The 26,941-nt window shown below is 41.7% G+C and overlaps 1 protein-coding gene across 3 annotated transcripts in view; it reads right to left on the bottom strand.

The window, feature by feature from the left end:
• PPM1L (protein phosphatase, Mg2+/Mn2+ dependent 1L) overlaps positions 1-25,296 on the bottom strand; it is a 193,261-nt gene extending 167,965 nt beyond the window's left edge. The window contains exons 1-2 of one of the 3 annotated variants that reach the window (XM_042853714.2): positions 25,211-25,296; positions 23,968-24,659 (exon numbers count right to left, since the gene is read on the bottom strand). In XM_042853714.2, the coding sequence (XP_042709648.1) occupies positions 23,968-24,366 (399 nt within the window). In that variant the 5' untranslated portion in view covers positions 24,367-24,659; positions 25,211-25,296. Of the gene's footprint in view, positions 1-23,963 lie in introns of all 3 variants that reach the window. The other 2 variants (XM_065556871.1, XM_065556870.1) reach the window with 2 other exon arrangements.
• Between the last annotated feature and the right edge of the window lie 1,645 nt (positions 25,297-26,941).

Genomic DNA, 26,941 nt, shown 5'->3' with positions numbered 1-26,941 from the left:
TTTTCCCTGATTAGATGTTGTATCAGAGAGCAAGACTTGGCTCTTTGCAAACCTTTAAGCACATTATCAATATTGAGGTGCATTGCAATTAGCGTGCAACCGATTCATCTCTAATACGGCTGTACTGGCAACAGACCTTTAAAATTGCATCTGAAATTTTATTTTTGCATCTGCCATCAATCTAAGTTCTTATACTATATCAATAAATCATAATACCCCAGTAATATGAAGCACACCCAAAAGATATCCGGAGCTCCTGTGGCTCTCAAAATGGATTGCCCAGAAGGCTACTCCTTTTCATTAGTATGCACTAAACAACTCATACACAAATGGATAGCTTTTGTAAAAAACTGGGGACAAATGGAAACTGATGAAGATATTAGAAAACTCAGGAACTGGCTTGGAGAACGTGTTGGAGAAAAGCTACAACCTGTCTGCTGAAACAAGCCACACAAACTCCAATGCTTGAATGCTGAGTTAAAGACTGTACAACAGTTCAGCCAGACAGAGCAGGATACTTGCAAATTACAATAAAGTTTGTCATGTTTCGGCTTTATTTTGTTTATACACTAGCATCCTTCACTGCAGTCATGCATTATGTGGCAGATGTTAGAAGATCAACAGTAATTGCAGCTATATGCGGCTGCTAAACATAACTTTTTTAGTGTTCTGTATAGGATTTCATGTAGTTACTGACTTCATGCCCTACAGCCATGATTTCAGATTAAATTAGCAATACAAGCACCAGGACTTCAAGTTTCTTCTTCTCTGTAACTTTGTCAAAGAATATTACTTTTCTGTGAGTTTGTCACTCTTTTCATTTCAGTATTTAGAATTACTACTGAAGAATTCCATGTAAATTTTGAGTAAAAGGTTAGGATCTAAGGTCAAGTCTACAGTACATTTTTTCCTAAAAATTGCCTTCTGGTTGCAGCTCGATCACTTGTAGCCACTATCGGAACATTAATGTAGACAGGATACAGGCAACACAACGAATAATCCACCAGAGTCCGCAAACAAACACTGTTACTGCAACAATTTCACAGGTGCATATGAACTTCAACTGGCCCATGATGAGGTTTAAGCATGTTTTTTGTGTGTTTGTTTAAAAAAAAAAATGTGTTTGTAGCAATCATCTCTCTGGCACTTGGGCTGTTCTCTCTCCTAAACATCCTATTAAAAAAGTCTTCCAACACTCCTGACACCACCAACTTCTACATCTCACTCAGTTCAACAGGTCCTTCAGGGAACATTTCAAAACTGAAACAACCGCTTTAGCCTCTATTCCTAAAAGGGAATAAATCCCAATTCTTTGGGAGTCATACATACCAAGAAAACAGTCTGCAGTGCCTACAAATCTGGAGATTTTATTTGTGCTGAAATGAAATGTGAAGCAAACAAATTTGTTTTTGCCTTTTAGCATTTCTTCATGGTGAATAAAACTTTTTTTTTTAAAGGAAGCTCTTATGAACGTTTGTTTTGTTTCGTACCCACACATGCATATTTTGGAAGTATCAGGCCCTTATTTCCCACTCTTTGCTATATCAGGGCAAGCTCTTGGTAGGGCCTAAATTGTGGTGTCACACAAGGCTGTTACCTCAGCTACTGAAATGAAGAGCTGCTAATTAGACAACCTGAGAATCATTATCCTCTCTCAACCAGACAGTTGGTGATTGCAGAGGGGGGTACATACTGCTCAGTTACAATTTCCTAGGACATTTTAATTCAGATTCTTCAGGAAAGAGGATGTAAAATACAACTAGATTTTAAAAACATCTTACAGACGATGTTTATAAAAAATCAGTTCAAGTAAAAAATAAATGTTTTGTTTGAACTTCACAGTTTCTCTTACTCATTTCATACTAATACTCCTTAATTTAAGGTATCTGGCTCTCTTTAAAGTGACGAAAAGGCCAAGATATAAATGCAATTCTAATCTGAAAAACAGGGATGTCAAGCAATTAAAAAATTTAATCGCAATAATTGCATGATTAATCACACTGTTAAACAATAGAATGCCATTTATTTAAATATTTTTGGATGTTTTCTACATTTTCAAATACATTGATTTCAATTACAAAACAGAATACGTGTACAGTGCTCACTTTATATTTTTACAGTGAAAATATTTGTAATAAAAAAAGAAATAGTATATTTCAATTCACCTAAGTACTGTAGTGCAATCTCCTCATAATGAAAGTTGAACTTACAAATGTAGAATTATGTACAAAAAATAACTGCATTCAAAAATAAAACAATGTAAAACTTTAGAACAAGTCCACTCAGTCCTACTTCAGCCAATTGCTCAAACAAGTTTGGTTACAATTTGCAGGAGATAATGGTGCCCGCTTCTTATTTACAATGTCACCTGAAAGTGAGAACAGGCATTCGCATGGCACTTTTGTAGCTGGCGTTGCAAGATATTTATGTGCCAGATGCGCTAAAGATTCATGTGTCCCTTCATGCTTTAACCACCATTCCAGAAGACATGCGTCCATGCTGATGACGAGTTCTGCTCGATAATGATCCAAAGCAGAGCAGACAGACGTATGTTCATTTTCATCATCATGAATCAGATGCCACTAATAGAAGGTTGATTTTCTTTTTTGGTGGTTCGGGTTCTGTAGTTTCTGCATCGGAGTGCTCTTTTAAGACTTCTAAAAGCATGTTCTATATCTCATCCCTCTCAGATTTTGGAAGGCACTTCAGATTCTTAAATCTTGGGTCGAGTGCTGTATCTATCCTTAGAAATCTCACATTGGTACCTTCTTTGATTTTTGTCAAATCTGTTGTGAAAATGTTCTTAAAACGAACATGTGCTGGGTCATCATCTGAAACTGCTATAACATGAACTATATGGCAGAATTTGGGTAAAACAGAACAGGAGACATACAATTCTCCCCCAAGGAGTTCAGTCACAAATTTCATTAGCGCATTTTTTTTTTTAAACGAGCATCATCAGCATGGAAGTATGTCCTCTGGAATGGTGGCCAAAGCATGAAGGGGCATATGAATGTTTAGCATATCTGGCACGTAAATACCTTGCAATACCAACTACGAAAGTGCCATGCAAATGAATGCCTGTTCTCACTTTCAGGTGACATTGTAAATAAGAAGCAGTCTGCAGTATCTGTTGTAAATGTAAACAAACTTGTTTGTCTTAGCAATTGACTGAACAAAAAGTAGGATTGAGTGGACTTGTAGGCTCTAAAGTTTTACATTGTTTGGTTTTTGAGTGCAGTTATGTAACAAAAAAAAATCTACATTTGTAAGCTGTGCTTTTGCGATAAAGAGATTGCACTACAGTACTTGTATGAGGTGAATTGAAAAATACTATTTCTTTTATCATTTTTACAGTGCAAATATTTGTAATAAAAATAATATAATGTGAGCAGTGTACACTTTGTATTCTGTGTTGTAACTGAAATCAACATATTTGAAAACGTAGAAATAAATTCAAAAATATTTAATACATTTCAATTGGTATTCTATTGTTTAACAGTGCAATTAATCATGATTCTTTTTTTTTTTTTTTAAATCGCAGTTAATTTTTTTGAGTTAATCGCATGAGTTAACTGCTGTCAAGGCTGATTCCCCACTCTGGCACTTTGAGTGCAGAAGGTGGGGGCCTGAAAGGATTCTAAAAATTAATACTGGCCACTCCAGGCTTGTATTAAACTCCCAAGGTTACAGCTTTTTTCTGACCTTGGATGGGTAGATGATGCCACCACCCAAGTGCAAAAAACCCCTTTTGAGAACCCAGGAAGGGGCAATTGGGAATTCCTTCCTGTGGGGTACCCTCCAGTCCTTTCACACACCCCTCCGGGGAAGAGGTGAGAAAGAAAACAAAGGAAATCAGCTGTTGCCACCAACTGATCAAATAATATATGCACAAACCTCTGAGGGACACAAAAATCCAATCTTGTTATTAAAAAAAAGGTAAATTATTAAAACAAAAATAAAGAAATACATCTGGAACTTAGACATTTTGCTAGGTTTTAAAAAAAAAACAATTACAAGGATTAAGCATCAAGATAGCTTCTTGAGGTCCAGCTTAAGGGTTACAAGCAAAACAAAAGCACCTGGTGTTAGCACAGAGGTGTCCACAAGCCATAAAGAAATAAAAGAGATAAACCTGATCACGTCTTCCTAGACATTTCCTGACCTACTTACATATCTGGGGTTTCAAATGAGTAGTTTCTAGGTATGATCTGCTGATTTTCATACCTGTCCCAAAGCTTTTTACAGCATCACTGCTCTGTCCCCCCCATCTCTGGGGAAACATACACAGACAGACAGACAAAGGGAAGTTTTTTTCCCCCATTTTAAAAAGTTCTAGCCTTCCCATTGGCTCTTTTGGTCAGGTGCTCACTCCCTTCCTTTTACCTATGGACTTTTTAACCCTTTACAGGTAAAGCAAGTAGAGAACAGCTACTAACAGGGATTTTATAGCTAATTGGCTGGCTGGGTGTCCATAAAAGGGAGTTACACGTCCCCTCTTCATTAATCACACCTGTGATTAAATCAACAGATCTACAGAAAAACTATCACAGAAATCTAACCCTAAATATCTGCTCCCCAGTGGGTATTTGGAGACTATTTTAACTTTAGTGCAGGGGTCGGCAACGTTCGGCATGCGGCTCACCAGGGTAAGCACTCTGGCGGGCCGGGCCAGTTTTATTTACCTGCTGACGCGGCAGGTTCGGCCGATCGCGGCCCCCACTGGCTGCGGTTCGCCGTCCCAGGCCAATGGGGGCGGTGAGAAGCACATTGAGACACTTCAATCTGTGACAGTTCCTCAGATTTGTCACCTACAAAAGCCAGCTCAGGTTTGGGAATCTCCCTAACATCCTCAGCCGTGAAGACTGAAGCAAAGAATCCATTTAGTTTCTCCGCAATGACTTTATCGTCTTTAAGCGCTCCTTTTGTATCTCGATCATCAAGGGGCCCCACTGGTTGTTTAGCAGGCTTCCTGCTTCTGATGTACTTAAAAAACATTTTGTTATTACCTTTGGAGTTTTTGGCTAGCTGTTCTTCAACCTCCTCTTTGGCTTTTCTTATTACATTCTTGCACTTAATTTGGCAGAGTTTATGCTCCTTTCTATTTGCCTCACTAGGATTTGACTTCCACTTTTTAAAGGAAGTCTTTTTATCTCTCACTGCTTCTTTTACATGGTTGTTAAGCCACGGTGGCTCTTTTTTAGTTCTTTTACTGTGTTTCTTAATTTGGGGTATACATTGAAGTTGGGCCTCTATTATGGTGTCTTTAAAAAGCGCCCATGCAGCTTGCAGGGATTTCACTTTAGTCACTGTACCTTTTAACTTCTGTTTAACTAACCCCCTCATTTTTGCATAGTTCCCCCTTTTGAAATTAAATGCCACAGTGTTGGGCTGTTGAGATGTTCTTCTCACCACAGGGATGTTGAATGCTATTGTATTATGGTCACTATTTCCAAGCGGTCCTGCTATAGTTACCTCTTGGACCAGCTCCTGCGCTCCACTCAAGACTAAATCTAGAGTTGCCTCTCCCCTTGTGGGTTCCCGTACCAGCTGCTCCATGAAGCAGTCATTTAAAGTATCGAGAAATTTTGTCTCTGCATTTCATCCTGAAGTGAAATGTTCCCAGTCAATATGGGGATAATTGAAATCCCCCACTATTATTGAGTTCTTAATTTTGATAGCCTCTCTAATTTCCCTTAGCTTTTCATCATCACTATCACCGTCCAATGGGAGTTGTGCTCCTAAGTGACTTCAGTGCTTCTGAAAGTTCCACACAAGCGTGGAACTCTTCAACACCATTTCTACAGAGCAGAACTGTATTTAAACTAAACAAGGGCTTAAGCCTGCTAACACATGTTGCTGCAGCAGCCGGGGCTTCCACCCCCCCCCAAAGTTCTTTTGATTTACTAAAGCTATCTCACTTGCTATTTGCACCTCCACCTCGCCGCCTCCTCTTACCATCATCCAACCTTCACTTTGCTTCCTCTTCCCTTCTTTCAGCTGCTCAGTTCCACCTTCCTCCTTTTAATTCCTCATACCTCTCAACTCACTTAAGTATCTGTGTTATGTCTGCACTACAGTTTTAAGTTCTTCCCAAAAATAATTTCTCTCTTTTATAGCCTGTAAAGTGCCTAGCACATTAGGTCAGACAAGTAATATCTGTCACACCATCCAATATTTCCACTTTTGTCATTTGAAGGTATTCTCTATTATGTCTATCAAAAGGCCATATAGTAAATAAGTTTCCACTGTATGTCAAGGAAGTCTTGCCTGATATTACCTTTGGTAATGCTGGCAGCATCACCAAGAATCCACAAAGATAGGATGAAAATGTGGTGCTTTTTTGTTCCTGGAGATGACCAAGCTAGCCTAAATCAGGGGTGTTTAATCAGCCTCCTCTTTGACCTGTACAGCTAGCTTTCATGAACAATGAACCCCACACTTTGATATTTGTTTAAGTTAGTTCTGCTAATTGTTTGATCTTTGGGTAGGAAAGCTTAATGGTTAATGATGTGGATTAAGATGTAATGCAGAAATTTGCATCCCTGAAACTGTTTATTGGAGAACACAGTTTCTCCAATGGTTGAAGCTTGCCCTTCTAGCCTTACTCGGTAAGTTTGTTCTGAGAGCGAGGTTTTCCTTGAGCTACTTCTCTACAAAAACTTGACTACTCTTTTTCTCTACTGTAAGAACTACAGTAATATTTTGTCTCTCTCATTCGCACACAGGATTCTCTCCAGTCACCATGGAGTTCCCTTAACTACTAGCTTTCAGCAATGCCAACATCCCTATTATGAAGATAGTGGACACATGTTCGGCAATCTAATTTATTCCATTCATGTGGTTTCTCTCCAAACATGGGGAGTTCCTTGCACACACGTGCTGCAGCCCCTGACACTTTTCCTTTATTCTTATTTCAAATGCACTTAACTTCCATTTACTGATCACTTCAGTTTTCCTTTTTCACCTTACTATCGCCTTCATTAATTGGTGCAATTCCTATCAGTGATGAAGCATCCCACTCAACCAAACCGGCACAGAGAAGGATTTCACTCTTAATTTTACACTTTTTATAAAACTGGTGGTGAAATGCACTGACATCACCTTCTTTGGCTCTATTTCCTTTTAAAAAGGCCTTTAAATGGATTGTACTCATCACCTTTATTTCCTTACTTGTGCTGAGGACACCCTTCCTCCAGAACTGTCTGCAGCCTCTGGGAAGCTGGTCTGCTAGATCCTTTGGGGGCGGCAAGCAGAAGCTACTGCTGAGGATCACTGCCTGCTCCTCCAGAATATTTACTGAGCCCACAATACATCAGCAACAGATAGAGAGAATGGAGGGGACTATCTCTGGCAGCTCTGGAAGACCCAAGCTGTAGACGGTTTACATTGTTAGCCCCTTGGTGAATTGCTGTAGTCCACGAAAGCTTATGCTCTAATAAATTTGTTAGTCTCTAAGGTGCCACAAGTACTCCTGTTCTTCTTTTTGCGGATACAGACTAACACGGCTGCTACTCTGTAGCCTTCAATAGACTTTCCTCCTCCTTTATACTGATCAGTAAAAGGACAGAAACGAAGTCAAGCCTTTCAAGTCCTTCCTTCATCTCCCTACCACCCAAGATCCTTGTTGCCTCAGGGAGGGAGGCACCAAATCCCCTACCCTGAGAAGGAAGTAAAGGGTTTTTGTGGGGAAGAAATATCTAAGAACTGGCACAAGACTCAGCTCAGTTTCTATCCACCTAGAACAACACAGAGGGAAACTGGAAGCCATAGATCATTAATCCACAGGGGTCACTGGGAGTTAAGCCCACTGTAGACTTGAGGCTCTTGGAACTGCTACAGGCACACCCCTTATTATTCCAGCTGCTCACTGGTCTTCTGGGGTATTAAATAACTTGAAGCAAAAAGCACACACTCTCTTCAGCAGCATCCCGTGCTTGTGGTTCCTTGCTGCACCTGGGACTGTCAGCCTGAATCAGAAAGTTACAGTGTACAAGAGAAAGAATCAGTTTAGACATTCCACCCCCTCCCCCCCAAAAATCACAGGTGTTTTTCTCGCAAGCTACCAGACCCTATAACCACATCTCAGCTTCACATGCTTAGTGTGTATAAACAGAGCAGAGTCACTTTAAGCACCAAGTTATTTATTTATAGGCATCATTCCCATGGAAGAGACATTTTACAGAAAGCTAAACCTTACTTTTCAATATAAACAAAGCTAGGGTTGGGCTCCATACAGTCTCTTAAGGCAAAGAATTCTATAGCCAGCATCCTACTACTAGGAAAGCTATGTTCCCAGAAACTGATAACCTAAATTTAGATCTTTATAGCCCCATCAACTATACTCTGGAGTGCAATTACTTTGGAAGGCCACAGAAGGTGAGGCAATTTCTCTAGTAGCCAGGTCCCTCTCTCTTATAGCTCTGTAGCTAGGCCAGTACTTTATACAGTAACTCCTCACTTAACGTTGTAGTTATGTTCCTGAAAAATGCGACTTTAAGCGAAACAATGTTAAGCGAATCCAATTTCCCCATAAGAATTAACGTAAATGGAGAGGGTTAGGTTCCAGGGACATTTTTTTCAGACAAAAAGCTATATATATACATATATATATATACATATACACACACACACACACACACACAGAGTATACGTTTTAAACAAACAATTTAATACTATTATCAGCTATGATGATTGTGAAGCTTGGTTGAGGTGGTGAAGTTAGATGGTGGGATATTTCCCTGGGAATGCCTTACTGCTAAATCAGTGGTTCTCAGACTTTTGTACTGGTGACCCCTTTCACATAGCAAGCCTCTGAGTGCGACCCCCTCCATATAAATTAAAAATATTTTTTTATATATTTAACACCATTATAAATGCTGGAGGCAAAGCAGGGTTTGGGGTGGAGGCTGACAGCTCCACCCCCATGTAATAACCTCGTGACCCCCTGAGGGATCCCGACCCCCAGTTTGAGAATCCCTGTGCTAAATGATGAACTAGCATTCGGCTGAGTCCTCAAGGGTTAACACGTTGTTAATGTTGTTAATGTAGCCTCTACAAGGCAGCAGGAATGGAGAGGAGGGGAAATAGCATAGCAGACAGAGACAGACACACACCTTGTGTGTGGGAGAGAGAGAGAAATGCACACTGTCCCTTTAAGTAAGCTGACCCACTCTTAAGCACATTGTCTTTTTAAGTGGATCAGGAAGTTGAGACAGCAGCTGCTGCCCCAAGCTTTCCTCTGTCTCTATCCGTGTGTGTCCCTACCCTGCTCTATATGGAGAAGAAGGGGTAAACGGGGTGTAGGAGCAGGGGGGAGGGGGACACCCTGACATTAGACACTCCCTCTCCCCCGCACAGCAAGCAGGAGGCTTAGGGAGCAGCTCCAAGGCAGAGGGCAGGAGCAGCACATGGCAGTGGGGGGAGGGATAGCTGCAATTGCTAGCCTGCTGGCAGCTGCTGCACAGGGAACTTAGGGGAGCGGGGAGCTGATAGGGGGAGCTGATAGGGGGGCTGCTGGTTCACCCTGGATCCAAGCCCCCACCAGCTAGCTGCAACAGGCTGCTCTTCCTGCAAGCAGTGGATAAAGCAGGCGGCTGCCAAACGACATTAGAAGGGAGCATTGCACAACTTTAAACGAGCATGTTCCCTAATTGATCAGCAACATAACAACGAAACAACGTTAACCGGGACGACTTTAAGTGAGGAGTTACTGTATTCTGTTCAGAAGTGAACAAGGAAACTAGTGGAGTTCAGATATAAACAGGTGTGAGGAGTCTGTGGTTTCTGTTTCATGTACAAAAGTAGGCCAATGTGGAAAGTGTACATGTCTGCCTGGCCAGTCAGAGAGGAAAGAAATCCATCTGTGAGAAACCTATTTGGGGGAAAGTTCTGCATGACTTGGACTTCATACTAATTTGACAATCTGGTCTAATGTTGTCTATTATTAGTGAGGTTAGACTACTGGTAAATAAGATGATCTCTGTAAAACCCAATACAGTTAGAAATCTTACAAAATTAAGGCCTTGTCTACACTACCAGGGTAAGTCGACCTAAGTTATGCTACTCCAGATGCGTGACGTAGCTTAGGTCGACTTACCGCAGTGTCTTTACTGCGCTGCGTCGATGCTCTCTGGTCAACTTACCTTACTCTTCTCGGGAAGCTGGAGTACCAGAGTCAACTGGAGAGCACTCTACCATCGATTTAGCGGGTCTTCACTAGACCCGCTAAATCGACATCCGCTGCATTGATCTCTCAGTAGTGAAGACAAGCCCTAAGGAACTATTTTGGATTATCAAACAAAAACCTACAGACCAGTTTTTGAACATTCCACTTAGTTCACAATATTTTAGCCACACTGCCATGTGCTGCTCCTGCCCTCTGCCTTGGAGCTGCTCTCCAGAGCCTCCTGCCTGCTGTGCGAGGGGGGGGGAGGGGAGGAGAGAAGGGGGGTTAGAGGGGGCTAATGTATCAGGGTGTCCCCCTCACCCCTGCTCCTGCACCCCGCTTACCCCATTTCCAAAGAGCAGGGGGGGAACACGACATGGCTCAGGATGGAGGGAGCTTGCTGGCAGGAGCTGCTGTCTCAACTTGCTGATCTATTTAAAAAGGCAGTTACTTAGAGTGGGGTCAGCGTACTTAAAGGGGCAATGCGCATCTCTCTCTCATATACACACAGTGTATCTCTCTGTCTGCCATGCTGTCTCCCCTCCCTTCATTTGTGCTGTCTTGTAGAGTGTGAGGCTACAACGTGTTAACCCTTGAGGGCTCAGCCAATTGCTAGTTCATCATTTAGCAGTAAGGCATTCCCTGGGAAATATCCCACCCTCTGACTTCACCACCTCAACCAAGCTTCCCAATCATCATCGCTGTGTACCAGTATTAAATTGTGTGTTTAAAACTTATACTCTGTGTGTTTGTGTGTTTATGTACACACACAATATAATGAATAGTATTTTGTCTGGTGAAAAAAAATTTCCCTGGAACCTAACCCCCTCTATTTACATTAATTCTCATGGGGATTTGGATTCGCTTAACATCGTTTTGCTTAAAGTCGCATTTTTCAGGAACATAACTACAATGTTAAGTGAGGAGTTACTGTAGTCAAGTATCATCTGCACATTAAAAGTACTGGTAGCATAAGTCCATGATATTGCACATCCTGAGAGGTCTCATGCAGATATTTAGAGAGGAAAGAATATTGTGTATTATGGGGAGCCACAAAATAGAGGGGCCTGCTTCGTTATAAGCAAGTGTCCTTCATGACTCCAAGGGATCCAAGCACCTACCCTATTGTGATCCAGCAAAGACATCCAGCACTGTTTCTCATCTGAGGCCATAAGATTCATCAGAATTAGCACGGCCTTTGCTATATCATGTTCTGCCCTAAAAAATTATTGTGAAGGATATGCAATGCTGATGAAGGACAAATGATGCTGGAGCTTAGATGCCACCACTTTCTTGATTAACTTGCCAAGAAAAGAAATGCTGAGTAGTTTAAGAGGTGCTCATGAATTTAGTTTCAAGAATTCTAATAACAACTGTGTCTTATTTTCAGCTCTCTCTCTCATCTGTAGGGCCCTACCAAATGCACAGTCCATTTTGGTCACTTTCACATTCATGGGATTTTTAAAATAGCAAATTTCATGATTTCAGCTATTTAAATCTCAAATTTCACAGTGTTGTAATTGTTGGGGTCCTGACTCAAAAAGGAGTTGTGTGTGTGTGTGTGGGGGGGGGGGGGTTGCAAGGCTATTATAGGGGGGGGTTGCAGTGCTGCTACCCTTACTTTTGCGCTGCTGCTGGTACTGCCTTCAGAGCTGGGCAGCTGGAGAGCAGCGACTGCTGGCCGGGATACCAGCCCTGAAGGCAGAGTTGCTGTCAGCAGCAGAGCAGAAGTAAGGATGGTATAGTATGGTATTGCCACCCTTACTTATGCAATGCTGCCTGCAGAGCTGGGCCCTAAGTCAGCAGCTGACACTCTCCGGCCGCCCTGCTCTGAAGGCGGCAGCACAGAAATAAGGGTGGCATAGTATAGTATTACCACCCTTACTTCTGCGCTGCTGCTGGCAGGGTGCTGCCTTCAGAGCTGGGCGCCTGGCCAACAGCCATCACTCTCCGGCCACCCAGCTCTGAAGGCAGTGCACAAGTAAGGGTGGCAATACTGCGACCCCCCTAAAATAACCTAGTGAACCGCCAGCAACTCCCTTTTGTGTCAGGACCCCCAATTTGAGAAACGCTGGTCTCCTCTGTGAAATCTGTATAGTACAGGATAAAAGCACATAAAAGACCAGATTTCATGGTCTGTGACGTGTTTTTCATGGCCATGAATTTTGTATGGCCCTATTAATCTGTGTTTTAATCATAATGGGTTTTAGGATATGCCCTTTCCTGTTGTTCAGCAATATGGTTTTAAAACAGCTGGCTATGAAGGAAAACTTCTTTAAGAGATGTATACGCCACCTGCCAATAAAGCTTTTAAATCTATTTGGAGAAGCCAATGCAGGTCAAGGCCAGCCTCTTCAGAAGTTGCTGGTACTCTGCATCCATTTTCATTTGATTCTTCTTTCATGGTGTTATAAATTTAAAATGCTGTTTAGTTTATCTGAAACAGCTATAAGAATTCTCAGTCTAGTTCAGAAAACAAGTTTACATTAACTTATGTTTAAGAATTTGTAAGTTTCAATCCAAGCAACTAAAAAAATAAAAATAAAAAGGAAAGAACAATTATAATGAAGACTTCAGGTGCACTCTGCATATTCTCCCAGTGAAGTAATTCAAAGACTGATGCTTGAGTAAAGCTGGTTTTGAAGACAACCCATGTAGAACTCTGCAACCACATCCAGCATGCAAACTGCCATCTTGAAGTAATACTCAAACAACTATTTTATATTCAAGCAGACCATCAAGCATTTCTTGGGAAGCAGCAGGAGATAGAAAGTGCTTCTGTCCCAGAGCTTTAAAAACATCATTATTACCTTTAAAAAAGGTATTATTCCAATGCACGATCGTCTTTGGCTCTTCCATGCCATGTTCATCCAAAGGGGATTCAATCACTCTGAATGGTCTGCTATGTCTTCCAATATCACAGCTGTAATTAGCAGCTTTGAGACAAGTTCTATTCTGTAGCCATGTAGTTCACTTCTTTGTACAAATAAGAGGTCATAACAATCATTTTTACGTAGCAATCCCATCTTGATTATGGGAAATTGAACTGTATTAAGTTAGCTACATGTTGACTTCATTTGTATTAAAAACACATCTTTTTGCACTGTTTTGTTTTCTCCCTATTGCCTATAAGACTCTTGCAAAAGTCAACATTTAGAACACTTATTTACCTCTCTTCCAAAAGGAGAAATTAACATGCCCATATTTGTTTATAAACTTAAGTAGCATCTTAGGTTAGCATTTCTTTTTAGAAGAGAAGCAACCTTAAAGGCCACACAGTTCTGGGAATTCTGACACTCCATCAATTGCTACTGCAAAACATTCAGACGGAAAACAAAATACGAGCCAAGCCCTGAGTCATGATGAGTATAGGCACATGCCAACAAACTGATGGCCAGCAGTAGGAACACAGAGCAGACGTTAGCTTTCCTGATTCTGGACACTGGCACACTGGAAATGCTGCTCCCTAGGCCTTCCATGCAGGGACGTAGCCAAAGCGTCTGGGGCACGGTCTGCAAGTTGACAAATGTTCCCTGACTCAGTAATGGCTGCTATGCCATCACTCCTTTCTGCCCTCGACTATTGTGTCTCTTTGTTGAAATATAATGATAGTATGGCAAGCTTGCTAGTAGCCTATGTACAGGTGCCTGTTAAACGCAGCTTACAATAGCACACATATCCACTTATGGAGGAAGAGAGGGTAGCTACACCACTTTTCATGCTCTTAACAGAATGCGGTCCATCGTTTTTGTCACAGTTCAGTGCCAGTTGCACCTTTTAGACCTTTCCCTTGTCTCTGCACCCCTCCCCCACATATTAGGCCTCTTGTCTTCACCTGTCCTGGGACAGAGCCTTATGTTTCTCCCATTCTTAGGGAGTGTCTCTATGCTGCCCTGCTGTAGGATTAATGGGGCGGTGGGGAGTGGGGGAGGGCTAAATATCAGTGTGTACCGAAGTAACTCCCCTATGTGGATGCTGCAGTCACAAACTAAAACGTTCCTAGTTCACGTTAATATAGCCCTGTTTGAAGAGGATTACATTAATGCAAACTAGGAACCTGTTACTTTGCACCCACAGCATCCACCTGGGGGAGTTACTGCGCAGCACTTCAGTAGGCACTGCTATTCACACCCGCATATGTGCCAACTGTGATTACTCAGCGTCTGATGAGGTTTGTCACCTTTTGGTGTTGTGACCACTAGTGAAAATAGCTTTCTCAAAACAAATAGTTTAATCCCAGCAGTAGGAACACTGCATAACAAAAGAAAAGGGTTTTAACAAAACCATCTTACCTAAGGTTTAGATGGGCCTAGTTTCCCAGGCTCCAGAAGTGGGGGGTTTCAGTCCTTTTGCCTATCTTCCACACACACCCTGAACCCCACTTCAGGGTTGTGCTTTTATCCCTCCTAAAGTTCTTTGTTACAGTTTCTGCCTGGGCCTATCACGTCACCCCTGTACCAAGCCAGGATGCTGAAATCAGCATGTTCAGAGTAAACTTCAAAAAGCCAATGACACCTCCGTGGTCCATTCAGTGAACGGTGCTGTCTGAAACTATTGACTACTTTCCTGCCTGCCTGGAATTAACCCCTTGTAATCAATACAGCAAACGAGACAACAACAGTCAAACAGATGAATCTATTCATAAAACATTTCAAGGATCTCCCACATCCCTCACAGTTTTGTTCAATTTCCTATAAAAAGACCGTTTTGAAAAAACTAGAGAGAAACCAGAGGGTTTTTATGTCAAATTATAACATTTTAATCAAAATTCAGGTTTAAAAATCATATCTTACTCCAAAAAAATTAAAATTTCCCCTCACTAAGATTCCATGCAACATGCACAGAACCTTGAATTTATATTTTACATAACATTTAATCATTACCAGTTATCCCAATACAGTTACGTCACTGGTTTGGGAGAAGAGATTTAGGCAATTTTAGTTTTGCGATCCATCTAGATTACCTGCAAATTAACATCCTCATTTAAATGCACGATTTTTGTATTTTGTTTAGGTTTTTTTTTAAATGGTACGTGACCTCGGATGAATCAGAGAACTACATTATGGGATATGCACTTTCACTTATCAGAAGAAATGCTTTAATGCCTTCCAGCAGTTTTATAACTGGTAGAAAATGAAAAAGTAAAGAAATGTATTTCATTAAAAAGTTTATTGGTTGAGCGCAGCACTTACAGACAGTCTCTGCTATTAAAAACAGAATTTTATTAAATTAATGTTTATCCCTAAGGGGGATTTTGTTAAAAAAAAAAGATATGCCAAGATTAATGACGACTAGAAAATTTGCAAGGAACAACAGAAATTTTAACATTGAAAGTAAATGCAAATAAATGTTCATTTCTCCAGGGGAGCTTTGAGGTTTGCCGACACGAGGTGCAGTGGATAATTGCATTGTGGTTTAGCAGTTAAAACACGTACTTTGATTGTCTGGCTGGAGATGTCAGCTGCTCACACAGCTGTGAATCAGACAAGGTCGGAGATGATGAGAGCTGGCAATGTTTCAGCATCATAATAATCAATTTGTATCATCAGCAATATGATTGGTACTCCATGCTGTCATGCAGCTCTCTCACTGAAGTTCATTAAGGCTCCCAGGAAGAATAATTATGCTGCTGCTTCTTCACCCTGCCCCACTTCATTGTATTACCTGACAATCCTGGGGCTTCTCTACTCAGTTAGAGGCTTTGTCCCACCTGAGCACCTCTCAGCCTTGAGCTACTTTCCTAGAATAAAAATTCATTGTTTCATAGAAAATTCAATCAGAATATTTTATGGCCTCTGTTATTCTAGACCTGAAATCCTACCAGTCATTACAAGTATTTGTTTTATTTCATGGACTAACTTATTGAACAGATAGACAGTCTGCAATAGCACCATCTATACAGGTCTAAAAAGAGCTGTGCCATTTTACAATGCATTATGGTATAATGGACAGCTTACAAACTGCTATTAAAAAGCATAAAGCATTTCAAGGATCTCCCACATCCCTCACAGTTTTGTTCGATGTCCTATAAAAAGACCTTTTAAAAAAAAAATAGAGAGAATCCAGAGGGTTTTTATATCTCTCTCTACTCCGTTCATTCAAAAACTAAATTATCTGCTAATATTCTGATAACTTGCAGGAAAAAGTGTCTGTAGGCATGACAGAATTTAAGTTTTCTATACTGTACTTTTCTGATCAAGTCTTTACATTTGACAGTAAACATTAAAATCCTTTAACAACAACAATCTAAAGAATGTGAAAATCAGAAGGGTGCTCATACAGCGTACTCAGGACATTCGATCAAAGGGCTTGAAAAATCTGCTCAGAGACTAGGAGACGCCTTCTCTGGCAAGCGTGGGGACATAAATCATTGGTGTTAGAAATCTTAAAGATGAAAGTTTTAAAATTTGTTAAAGTTATTACTTAGCTTTTCTAGATGCAAAGGATCTTCTTAACAAGAACCAATGTAAACTGATGATACAATGCTGCCTTCCTACAGCTGCAGTGCCTCTACTGGTACACAGGTTTACCAGTCAGCTGAGTGAAATTAACAGGACATTGGTCAGTTTCACTAGTGGCTATTTAGACCCTTATGGGAAACAATGAGACTGTTAAGAATCATGTCAATTTCCTGTTGCTGTTTGAGCTTTGAGTGAAGCAGAAGACTGGAGTGATTTATGGAGGAGTAAAGCAACTACAAAAAGGCTGGGGGAAAAAATGAATTGAGTAGAAGAGAACCATCTGTCTTGTAACATCCAGGAAACACTGGAAGAGGGAGAAAAAAATAAAGCTTCTTCTCTTACCCAACAGCTAGAAGCAGAACACTCGAGCTCTGCGCGGCACTAATTTTTTTTCCCCCTCCCATCCCGCTCCACAATACCCACTCCCACCCGCTTCTGCATTGTTTCTTGCATTTTTATCTTGTTCCCACCCACAAAAACCTTAAATCCCGCAAATCCTGCAAGAGAGAGAGAGAGCTTCACCTTGCCACTAAAAATAAATAGGGTCTGTTATTATATAAACGTACTTCAGACAATTTTTACCACTAAAAGAATAAAACAAATCTTGCTTAAACCTTGTTATAATACACATCAAATTTCTTTCTATCCCATGCTTAAATTTAAGTATTTAAATCTTTATTTAAAAACAAATGGCTGAAGTTCTATTTATGACAAACTGAGAAGAGATTTAGTGTTTTCCTGCAAATTACCAGAGTCTGGGGTATTTTTGCCCATCCAATCCCACCCACAACAAAGTACATTTTACCTGCTCCGGCTGTTATCCCAGTCCCACTGCAGGGCTCTACAGAACACCACTTCTACAAGCCACAGGCTGGTTTGAAAAGTCAAATCTCCAGAGTCCAGAAAATTTCAGTTATTCACTTTAACTGAATAAGAAAGTGTCAAAATCTCTCAAGCAAATACTACACAGATAGTCATAAAGGAGTACTGAAGAGATGTGAATCAAGATAAAGCTAGAGTGCCTTGTGGGGTCACCAAAACCTTAAGTCACGTAAGTACACACATCTAGCTTCTTGAATTATATTTTATCTACTATGCTTGAAGGAAGACAGTTTGTTAATCATTTCTGTTCCTCTGGTCTACTACATTACTGAACTATGATTGCATTTGTCAAAAGAGAAATAGAAAAAGAGTTCTACTGTAAACAGACAAAGTTTAAAGTGATCTGAACTGCTGCATTAACGCCATCACAATTCCAATACCCAATCATCATTTCTACTCCAGTCCCTTTAAGGCTTATCTGGACTGGGAAAATGAGTAGTAGGGTTAACCATGACCAGATAATATATTTCTACCACTAGGTGCCAGGTGTTTTAAAACATATTACTGTAATTTATGTTAACTAACATATTAGAACACCATTCATTTCCCAGTGTAGACGAGCCCTTGGCATGGATTTAACTAAGGGCACGTCTTCACTACCCGCCGGATCGGCGGGTAGCAATCGATCTATTGGGGATTGACTTATCGCGTCTAGTGAAGATGCGATAAAATCGATCCCCGATGGCTCTGCTGTTGACTCTGGAAATCCACCGCAGCAAGAGGCGGAAGCGGAGTCGATGGCGACGCGGCAACGGTCGACTCGCCGCCGTCCTCACAGCCAGGTAAGTCGACCTAAAATACGCAACTTCAGCTACGCTATTCGTGTAGCTGAAGTTGCGTATCTTAGGTCGCCTCCCCCCCGTAGTGTAGACCTAGCCTAAAAGCGTGTGTTTAAATTTATTTAGTTAAACCAATGCAAGTCCCTGTATGGACACGCTTATCTGTTAAAAATCATTTATCCCAGTTTGGCTTGCACCATCACTTTACCAGTGCAAACTAAACAGATAAGCCAGGTTTAAAAATGAAATACATATGGTTTTGACCAGTTTAGCTAAACTGGCTTAAATATCATACCTTTAGCATAACTGCAGCAAGCTTGTGTTTACAGCAGGTCTTAATTAGAATGATATAAGAGTTATTTTGCAATGTGGGAAGTGTAGCTCTCTGACATCATACCCGTGAGCTAAGACTGTTTTACTATCCAACAATAGGTTTCAGAGGAGTAGCCGTGCTAGTCTGTATCAGTAAAAACAACGAGGAGTCCTTGTGGCACCTTAGAGACTCGTTAGCACTGACCCCTTACACACACACTTGGTAAGGCAACTCCCATCTTTTCATGTGTTGTATATTTATACCTGCTTACTGTATTTTCCACTTCATGCATCTGATGAAGTGGGTTATAGCCCACAAAAGCTTATGCCCAAATAAATATGTTAGTCTCTAAGGTGTCACAAGGACTCCATGTTGTTTTTATCCAACAATAGAAATTTTGCTATATTTCATTTTATTTGGGGAGGGGGGGTTCTTTAGGCCAATAGAGATCTGAGACTCATGTATCAACATAACCCGCTCACTGTAAATATTTATTCAAAACACTAAGTGCTTTGCAAAGGATCCCAGATTGAAAAATGAAGTAAATTACTATAAAAGGAAAACCATTAGTAACCCTACCGATTCCTTGTGCTTATATGAACTCTGATTGACTTGGAAAATGTACATTAAAAATGATATATAGTGTTATCTGGCAAATAAAAAAAATTAAAGCTCATTTCATTTATTTCCTTCAGACATAATTTAAGTTAAAATTCTTCTAAAATGCAAGAGTAAAGTCTGCAAATAGGAACCTTTAATGTCAATTAATCAAATCAGCCCAAGATGAGATATATATATATATTTTTAATGCTAGTGATGAAACTTTATCTTCAGTGTTACAGGAAATAGACGATTACCTCTGTGTCAGGTAAAAAGTTTTGACAAGCTCTGTGTTCAATAGATACCAGTAAAGGCAAAACAACCGATCAGCCTGTTTTCTTCCTTATAATACACTACACCAAAAGCTCTAATTATCACTGGGGTTCTCAAACTGGGGGTCGGGACCCCTCAGGGGGTTGCGAGGTTATTATGTGGGGGGGGTCGCAAGCTGTCAGCCTCCACCCCAAGCCCCGCTTTGCCTCCAGCATTTATAATGGAGTTAAATATATAAAAACTTGTTTTTAACTGGGGGGGAGGGGTCGCACTCAGAGGCTTGCTATGTGAAAGGGGTCACCAGTACAAAAGTTTGAGTACCACTGAATTATCAGGATAAAAACTAATATTTGGGGGGGGGGTCTCATCAAAAAGGCAAAAGCAACCACTATTTTCCTTCCAGCAGTCAGTCATCATCTCTAGTTGGTTTAGTGGGCTCAGAATTTAAGTTTTTACAATATTTGCAAAAGGCTGGAAGGGCAGGGTGACCTACATACAGTACATTCCTGACAACATTAGTAAGGACTCTACACTGCTGGCCACTGCTCTCCCTCCCCCCCGCCCGCTACTTTATATATTGCAGCACCAACTAAGTTAATCAATTATCAGCATCTCCCTCTGATTACTTAGGACATTAATTTCTAGATCTTCTGGCACAAAAGGGTGTACTGAGTGGTTTGCAAATATTTTAAATAAGCCATTAACTGTTTATTTGGTGAATGCCTTCCACCCTCTCCCCTTCACAAGACCCCAAAAGAGTTGAAAAGAACATTCAACATTCTTAGCATTTAAACAGGCCAATATGACATCACTTACAAAATGCTCCTTTTACCCTAGTTATTGGGAGCATCCAGTATGTAACTACTTATTGAATTTTTTAAAGTTTTCCTTCCCATATTGTTAAGAAAAGCCAACTATATACAATACAGCTATAAATTTATCAATGTTAAAGTCTGACTAAACATCCCTTCCTCTTTCAGCTGGTCTGTTTTTATTCTTATGGTTTGCTATAATACCATTTAATTAGTTTTCTATTCCTCATACTCTTCCAGCCTATATAGCACCTAAATTTCATTTTTAAAATGCTTAAACAGCCTCTCAGGCCTTCTTTATAGCCTAAAGAAACTAAAAAAAGACACCAACCAGTTGTTTACCCCCATTTGTAGATCACCTTTAAGAGAACTGTCCAAAGTCACACCATAAAGTGTCAGACAAACTGATTCCGTATCTTCTTCTGCCCAGTTATCTACCCTAACCATTAAAACACACACGCTGTAAGAGTAGTCCATATTGCTCTTCAAGAAATAGTCAAATCAATTTTTACCCAAAGAAAGTTTGCACTACACAAAATATTATAATGTATCAAGTTTCATTCCCTAAAGTAATTTTCCTTTTAACTTTTATAACTGCAGTAGCTAACCAGACCCTTAACTAGAACATATGCCACTAATATTTATTCTTGATTGTCTACTTATTGTGTAGGCAGCCATCAAAATTTGCAGTGGGTGGCTACTGACCATTCAGACTAAAGATTGCCTCTCTTGTCTTGTAATCCCCACACTACTAACAGAATTACTTATGCAAAACTAACAATATTAAAACACTTACAATGTTCACAAATTAACATTATCCAGCAATTAATATTACTTAGCTGATGCTTCTCTATCCTTCACCTAATGGGCAACAGATAATGGTAGGGAAGAATTAATTTATCATTTTATATTTGTAGTGCTCTTTGTTAAGAAAAGCAAAATCTGCCTCATGTATTGTTCCATATATAACTCAGGGATTGCCATTCACTTGTCCTTTGCATGCAAACGAGAAAAAAAAAAAGGAAAATTAAGTTATTATGAAAGCTTTATTACATGTTTAGGCACAGTATTCCAAGGAGCCATTAACCTTGTTTTAGACTCCCCAGATATCCAGGGAAAAAAATTAAATGGAAGACTCAAAAATAAGACAAATATTTTGCACGCAGTAGAAGCAAGCATTGTGCTACTCTGTTCAAATCAACAAGGCAAATGTAGATAAAATTAACTGTTATGCAAACACTGTTTAATGTAATGCACACAGGCCAGGCAGTTCATGCTCTGATAACTCGTTTTCTTTTATGCAACACCACAAAAACAGAAAAACATTTATGTATGAAGCACTTAGACACTTGCTTTTTAAGAAAAGTAGAAAATCTGTAATTTAAGACATTAGCTTGAGTGAAGTTTGGCGAGATCTATTAAAGCCCTCAAAATTAAAACTTTTTATTTTAAACACCACCCTAGACTGTCAATCAAGTAGAACAAATTCTCAGAGGCACCAGCAGCAGGTGGATATTAGTATAGAAGGTAAACGAGGTTTGCAGAGTGATAAAGTTATTTGTTGAATATATCACATGTATATAGTGTTAGAATCTGAGGTTAGACCTATGTCTATTAAGAGTGAAAGTACTTGTATTAATATTTTTGTAATTTAACTGCACTTTCTAATCTTACATTATTAAGTATCTTCAGCTTTAGAAACAAGTGCTTAGATTTCCTCTAGCACCTCCCATCCCCACAGAGGAGAGGGGCAGAACATATATATGATGCAATTGAACAAGAGACATAGTCGCTATTGTGTACTATGCCAAGGGCTAAATGCTTGTACTATGCATTTGTCTACATTGGGCTTTTTAAATCAAATTCAATGTTGTTCCAGACACAGTTTGACTGGCTAGTGCAGTAGTTCTCAAACTTTTGTACTGGTGACCCCTTTCACATAGAAAGCCTCTGAGTGCGACCCCCCCTTATAAATTAAAAACACTTTTTTAATATATTTAACACCATTATAAATGCTGGAGGCAAAGGAGGGTTTGGGATGGAGACTGACAGCTTGCAACTCCCCAGTTTGAGAACCCCTGGGCTAGTGTATACAAGGAAAATTGTTTAGAGTTTTCAAAAAAACAAATTTAAAACTTAGATTTCTACTCCACGTTCTGTTTTCAGACATGGCTCAGAGGGCAGAGCAATTCAGAGGTGATCTTTATCAGGTTTGTGGACGGCAGGGCAGGTATGAATTTGTGCTCTATACAAATTAACTGCCACTCCTTGGAGGATGGCTAAGAAACTAGCACGGCCATGCACCGGTCCTTCCAATCCAAGAGAAAAATATGGTATTGGTCATAACCAAGTATAAAAACCTGACAAAAGCCTTTAATAACCAAAGTGTTAATAGGTTATTACGGAGGTGACAAAATCCTAACCAAGGCAAGACAATAGTAAGGCAGACTTCAGATTGTCTGAAGCAAGATAAAGGCAATTTTCTCCCATCTGTCCAATGCATGGGGTTTAGAAACAGCACATTTAGGTTTAGAAGGGCAGCAACTGCTGTCCTTGTGTGCTCCCTGAGTGCCTGATCTCTGTCACAGCTTTTCCAGGAAGACACCTTGGCTGCTTGATATGTGAGAGCAGCTGAAGGAAATCCAAAGCAGTCATGCCACAGCACAGAAACACACAAACAAACAGACTCTTCAGCTGGCGAGAAGAAATTTTAACTTGCATCTCTTCTCCAACTCCTCCAAAAAACTCCTCCCCTAATCATACACATGTACCGATAACAGGGCTGAACCTAGGATATCATAAAGGGACCTTCCTTCTAAATTTCCTTTCCACTCTGAAAAATAAGCCACAGTTACAAGAACTTGCTCTTTGTGTGCAACGCAAACAGTTAAAGGGCAGCTTTGTATTCCTAGATAGGGAAAAAAAACTAAAGAAGGTTTTCACAGCTACTGTTTCAGATAAAGATGCATCTCATCAAGTAATAATATAAGCCACAGAAAACAATGTGAAAAAAAGGAAAAACTTCCTTGGCTGGGAAATCAAAAGTTTAGCACTGGCAAGCAGAAAATTTTAGTGGCAACAGGAATTTCCCTGGCTTTCCCCTCAAAAGGAGAAACAAATCATTATCAGGAGAGAGGCAAGAGATGAAGAGAAGCTCTGTGGGCTTCTCTTGCCTTGACCAAGAGGGTGGGTTACTGAGGGAGATAAAGCTTCTTCCTATGTATGAAAACTTAGGGTTGTTCATATTAATTCTTTTAAAAAAAAAAGAATATTTTGGGTAATCTCCCCCTAGACTAACCCCTGTTGCTGAGCCCAGTCCCTCACAGAATGAGGAGCCCAGGCCACACCATTCCCTAACAAAAGATTATCCAGACAGTCTGTATTAATTATTCTGCAAGGCAGAATCCACCTCCTGGAGCTTTTACTGACCAAACAATTCCCTGTTGTAAAGCATGTCAATGCACAGATTCTCCCCGCTTCCTCCAAGAGCTCTGATGCTGGAGGACAAGGGAGACCCAAGACTTAGCCCTGCTCCCGAGCCTAGGAACTCTCTGTTGGAATTAAAAAATAAAATAAAAAAATAAAAAAAGATGTGAACACCTGGCCCAAAAGACCCCTCAGAAATGGAGACTCATCCATTCATTCCCCCTTGTGAGTATTAATCACCCCACAAACTTGCCTCTCCTCCGTGCCCATCAAATATTCCGAAGATAGAGGGATGGGTCCTGTTGATAAGGTCCGTGATCACTTCAAACCTGTCCTCCATGTGGTCCCTCCGCCCTTGGATGGAATAGACAGCCACGTTGTGGCTCTTGAACTCCCAGGTCTTGGAGAACTCCGCATCCAGCACATCCAGCCCACCGAACCTGTCATTCTGCATGATCTCAGCCACCTTGCCCTTCACCATCTTCACAGCATCCCTGCTGGACTTGACGATGGTTTTCACCTCATCTGTGTGGAAGAAGTAACTCCAGAGGGCAAGGCTGATGCACAGCAGGAACAGGGTCTCTGGTCTTAGCAAGAAGTAACGCATGATCCGGCCCAGCAGAGACAGCAAAGTCATTGTATCCTCTATCATTTATTATAGAGACAGTGTATCTCCCACACCATGCACCACGCACCCCGATGGCTGGGATGGGTCTAAGACACGGCAGCAAATCAATGCATGCTGTGCTAATGCAAGCCCAGTGAGGGCAGGGCTAGCCGCAGCCTCTTGCTCCTGCTGCTGCTTCAAGTGGGCTCACTCATTCAGACGGCTGGGATGGGTCTGATCAGCGCATGTTGGTGCTGCAAAGTAACCCAACCAGGGCAGGGTTGGTTAGCCGCCACCTCCTCTTGCTGCTGCTTCAGCCAGCTCCCACAGGGATAGATCTGATGTGAGATAGCAAAGACCAATGTACGCTCTGTCAGTGCAACCAACTAAGGGCAGGGTTATTCTGATGCTACAGCGGGATGTACACGGCCCGATGACACAATGCTCTGCTATTGCAAGGCAAGGTCAGGTTTCTCCGGCGGCCGCTGCTTCACGGGTCTCACACAGGGACGGCTGCTGCCAGCTTGGATGCAGGGCTGGATCTACTAATGCAAATCCAAAGGGCAACCTACCCCGCTCCAGCTTCAGTGGGGGCCACCCTACCCGGTGGCTAGGACCGAGGCAGCGCAAGGCAGCAGAGAACAGCGCACAATGCAAACCCGACAGCAGCGGGGCTCCGGCTCCGCCGGTACGGCAAAGCCAGGGGCCGGGTCCCACTTGCGCAGCCCCCCGGCTGCTGCCCGCCTGGAGCTCACGGGGGCACCGGCTCCCTCAGGCCTGGGCGGCTCGGGCGCACACCCCGTTCTCCGCCTCACCCCTGCCCGGCCCCGGCGCCAGCCGTCCGGCTGTAGCAGCGATGGCACCGGTAGGGCCGCGCGCAGGTACCAACCTGCCTCTCGCGCCCCCACCCGCGTCTTGCGCCTGTCCCTCCCCCGGCCGGGGCGGGGCTCAGCCGCCTCCTCCCCTCCAGAGCCCCAGTGGGAACCAGCCGCCTACAAGCCCCAGCAGCCTGTGCGCTTCCGCCTCGCTTGTGATTGGCAGGAACCAGCCCAAAGGCTGCTGGGGCCTGTAGTCTGGAGAGCAGGCTAGACGAGGGCTGAAGACTCCTGGCCCTGGCCTAGCAGCGAGCTGGACCCTGGACAAGGACTGAAAACGCCCGGCCCGGCCTAGACAGGGTCTGTGCGCTGTGGGGTGGGTGACTTGGCCGACCATGGGCTGGGCACAAAACAGGAATTGGGTTGGAGGGGGAATGAAGGTTTCTACATCTGTTCCCAGTCGGGTCGGAAGGAAATTGAGACCTTGCACATTTTCTTGTGAAAAGAAGGAGTGAGAGAGAGAGTCCAGCCCAGGGCAGCCAGGGCTTCTGGCATTCAACTCACCTGGGATGAGTTCACATCACTCACTGCCCGCTTCAGAGCAGGGACTTCAGCCTCCATCTTCCCTATGCAGAAATGTTGACCTTGGGGTGGTCTGGTCCCTGTCTGATCAGAAATTCCATCCCAGGCCTGAGAAATCTATGCAGAGGAAATTTCATCAAAACTGTGAAAAGTTTTGATTTCAACTAATTGAGGTTTTCAGATGAAAAAATTTGGGGTTGAAAAATTCCCAGCCAGCTCTCGTTCCTTCCAGCCTCCACTCTGCAACTCCTTTATCAAAAAGGGAAAGGTGTCAGGCCTGGCAGTAGGCTTTGCAAGTAGGGTGACCAGACAGCAAATGTGAAAAATCGGGATGGGGGTGGGGGGTAATAGGAGCCTACATAAGAAAAAGACCTAGAAAATCGGGACTGTCCCTATAAAATCGGGACATCTGGTCACCCTATTTGCAAGGGTCTATTGAGCTAAGGCTGGGTTCCCCATCCTTCCAGGGCCCCACACATCGCCTTTATTTTGGAGGACCTTATCCATACCTTCATTCCCCCCAAAGTTGACGTTCCTTCACTTTTGCTATTGAAAACTTTTTACATCAGAAGTAAAGAATCAAACGAAGGTTATAGAACGTTATTAATGTTACAAGAAGGAATCAACATTCTGAATATCTTAATTAAGCTTTTCGAAAGGGTGGGAAAAAATTGGAAAAAATAACCCCAACTATACATACAATATGATGGGGGCTAATTTAGCTACAATAAGTCAGGAAAAAGATCTTGGGGTCATCATGGATAGTTCTCTGAAGAGGTCCACGCAGTGTGCAGAGGCGGTCAAAAAAGCAAACGATGTTAGAGATCATTAAAAAGGGGATAGAGAATAAGACTGAGAATATATTATTGCCCTTATATAAATCAATGGTACGCCCATATCTCGAATACTGCGTACAGATGTGGTCTCCTCTTCTCAAAAAAGATATACTGGCACTAGAAAAGGTTCAGAAAAGGGCAACTAAAATGATTAGGGGTTTGGAACGGGTCCCATATGAGGAGAGATTAAAGAGGCTAGGACTCTTCAGAGGCTAGGACTCCTCCTTGGAAAAGAGGAGACTAAGGGGGGGATATGATAGAGGTATATAAAATCATGAGTGATGTGGAGAAAGTGGATAAGGAAAAGTTATTTACTTATTCCCATAATACAAGAACTAGGGGTCACCAAATGAAATTAATAGGCAGCAGGTTTAAAACCAATACAAG

The sequence above is a fragment of the Chrysemys picta genome, chromosome 9, assembly GCF_011386835.1.
Source record: "Chrysemys picta bellii isolate R12L10 chromosome 9, ASM1138683v2, whole genome shotgun sequence".
Classification (NCBI taxonomy): Eukaryota; Metazoa; Chordata; order Testudines; family Emydidae; genus Chrysemys; species Chrysemys picta.
The sequence above is the reverse complement of the archived record's forward strand: the minus strand, read 5'-3'. Positions and strand labels throughout refer to the sequence as shown.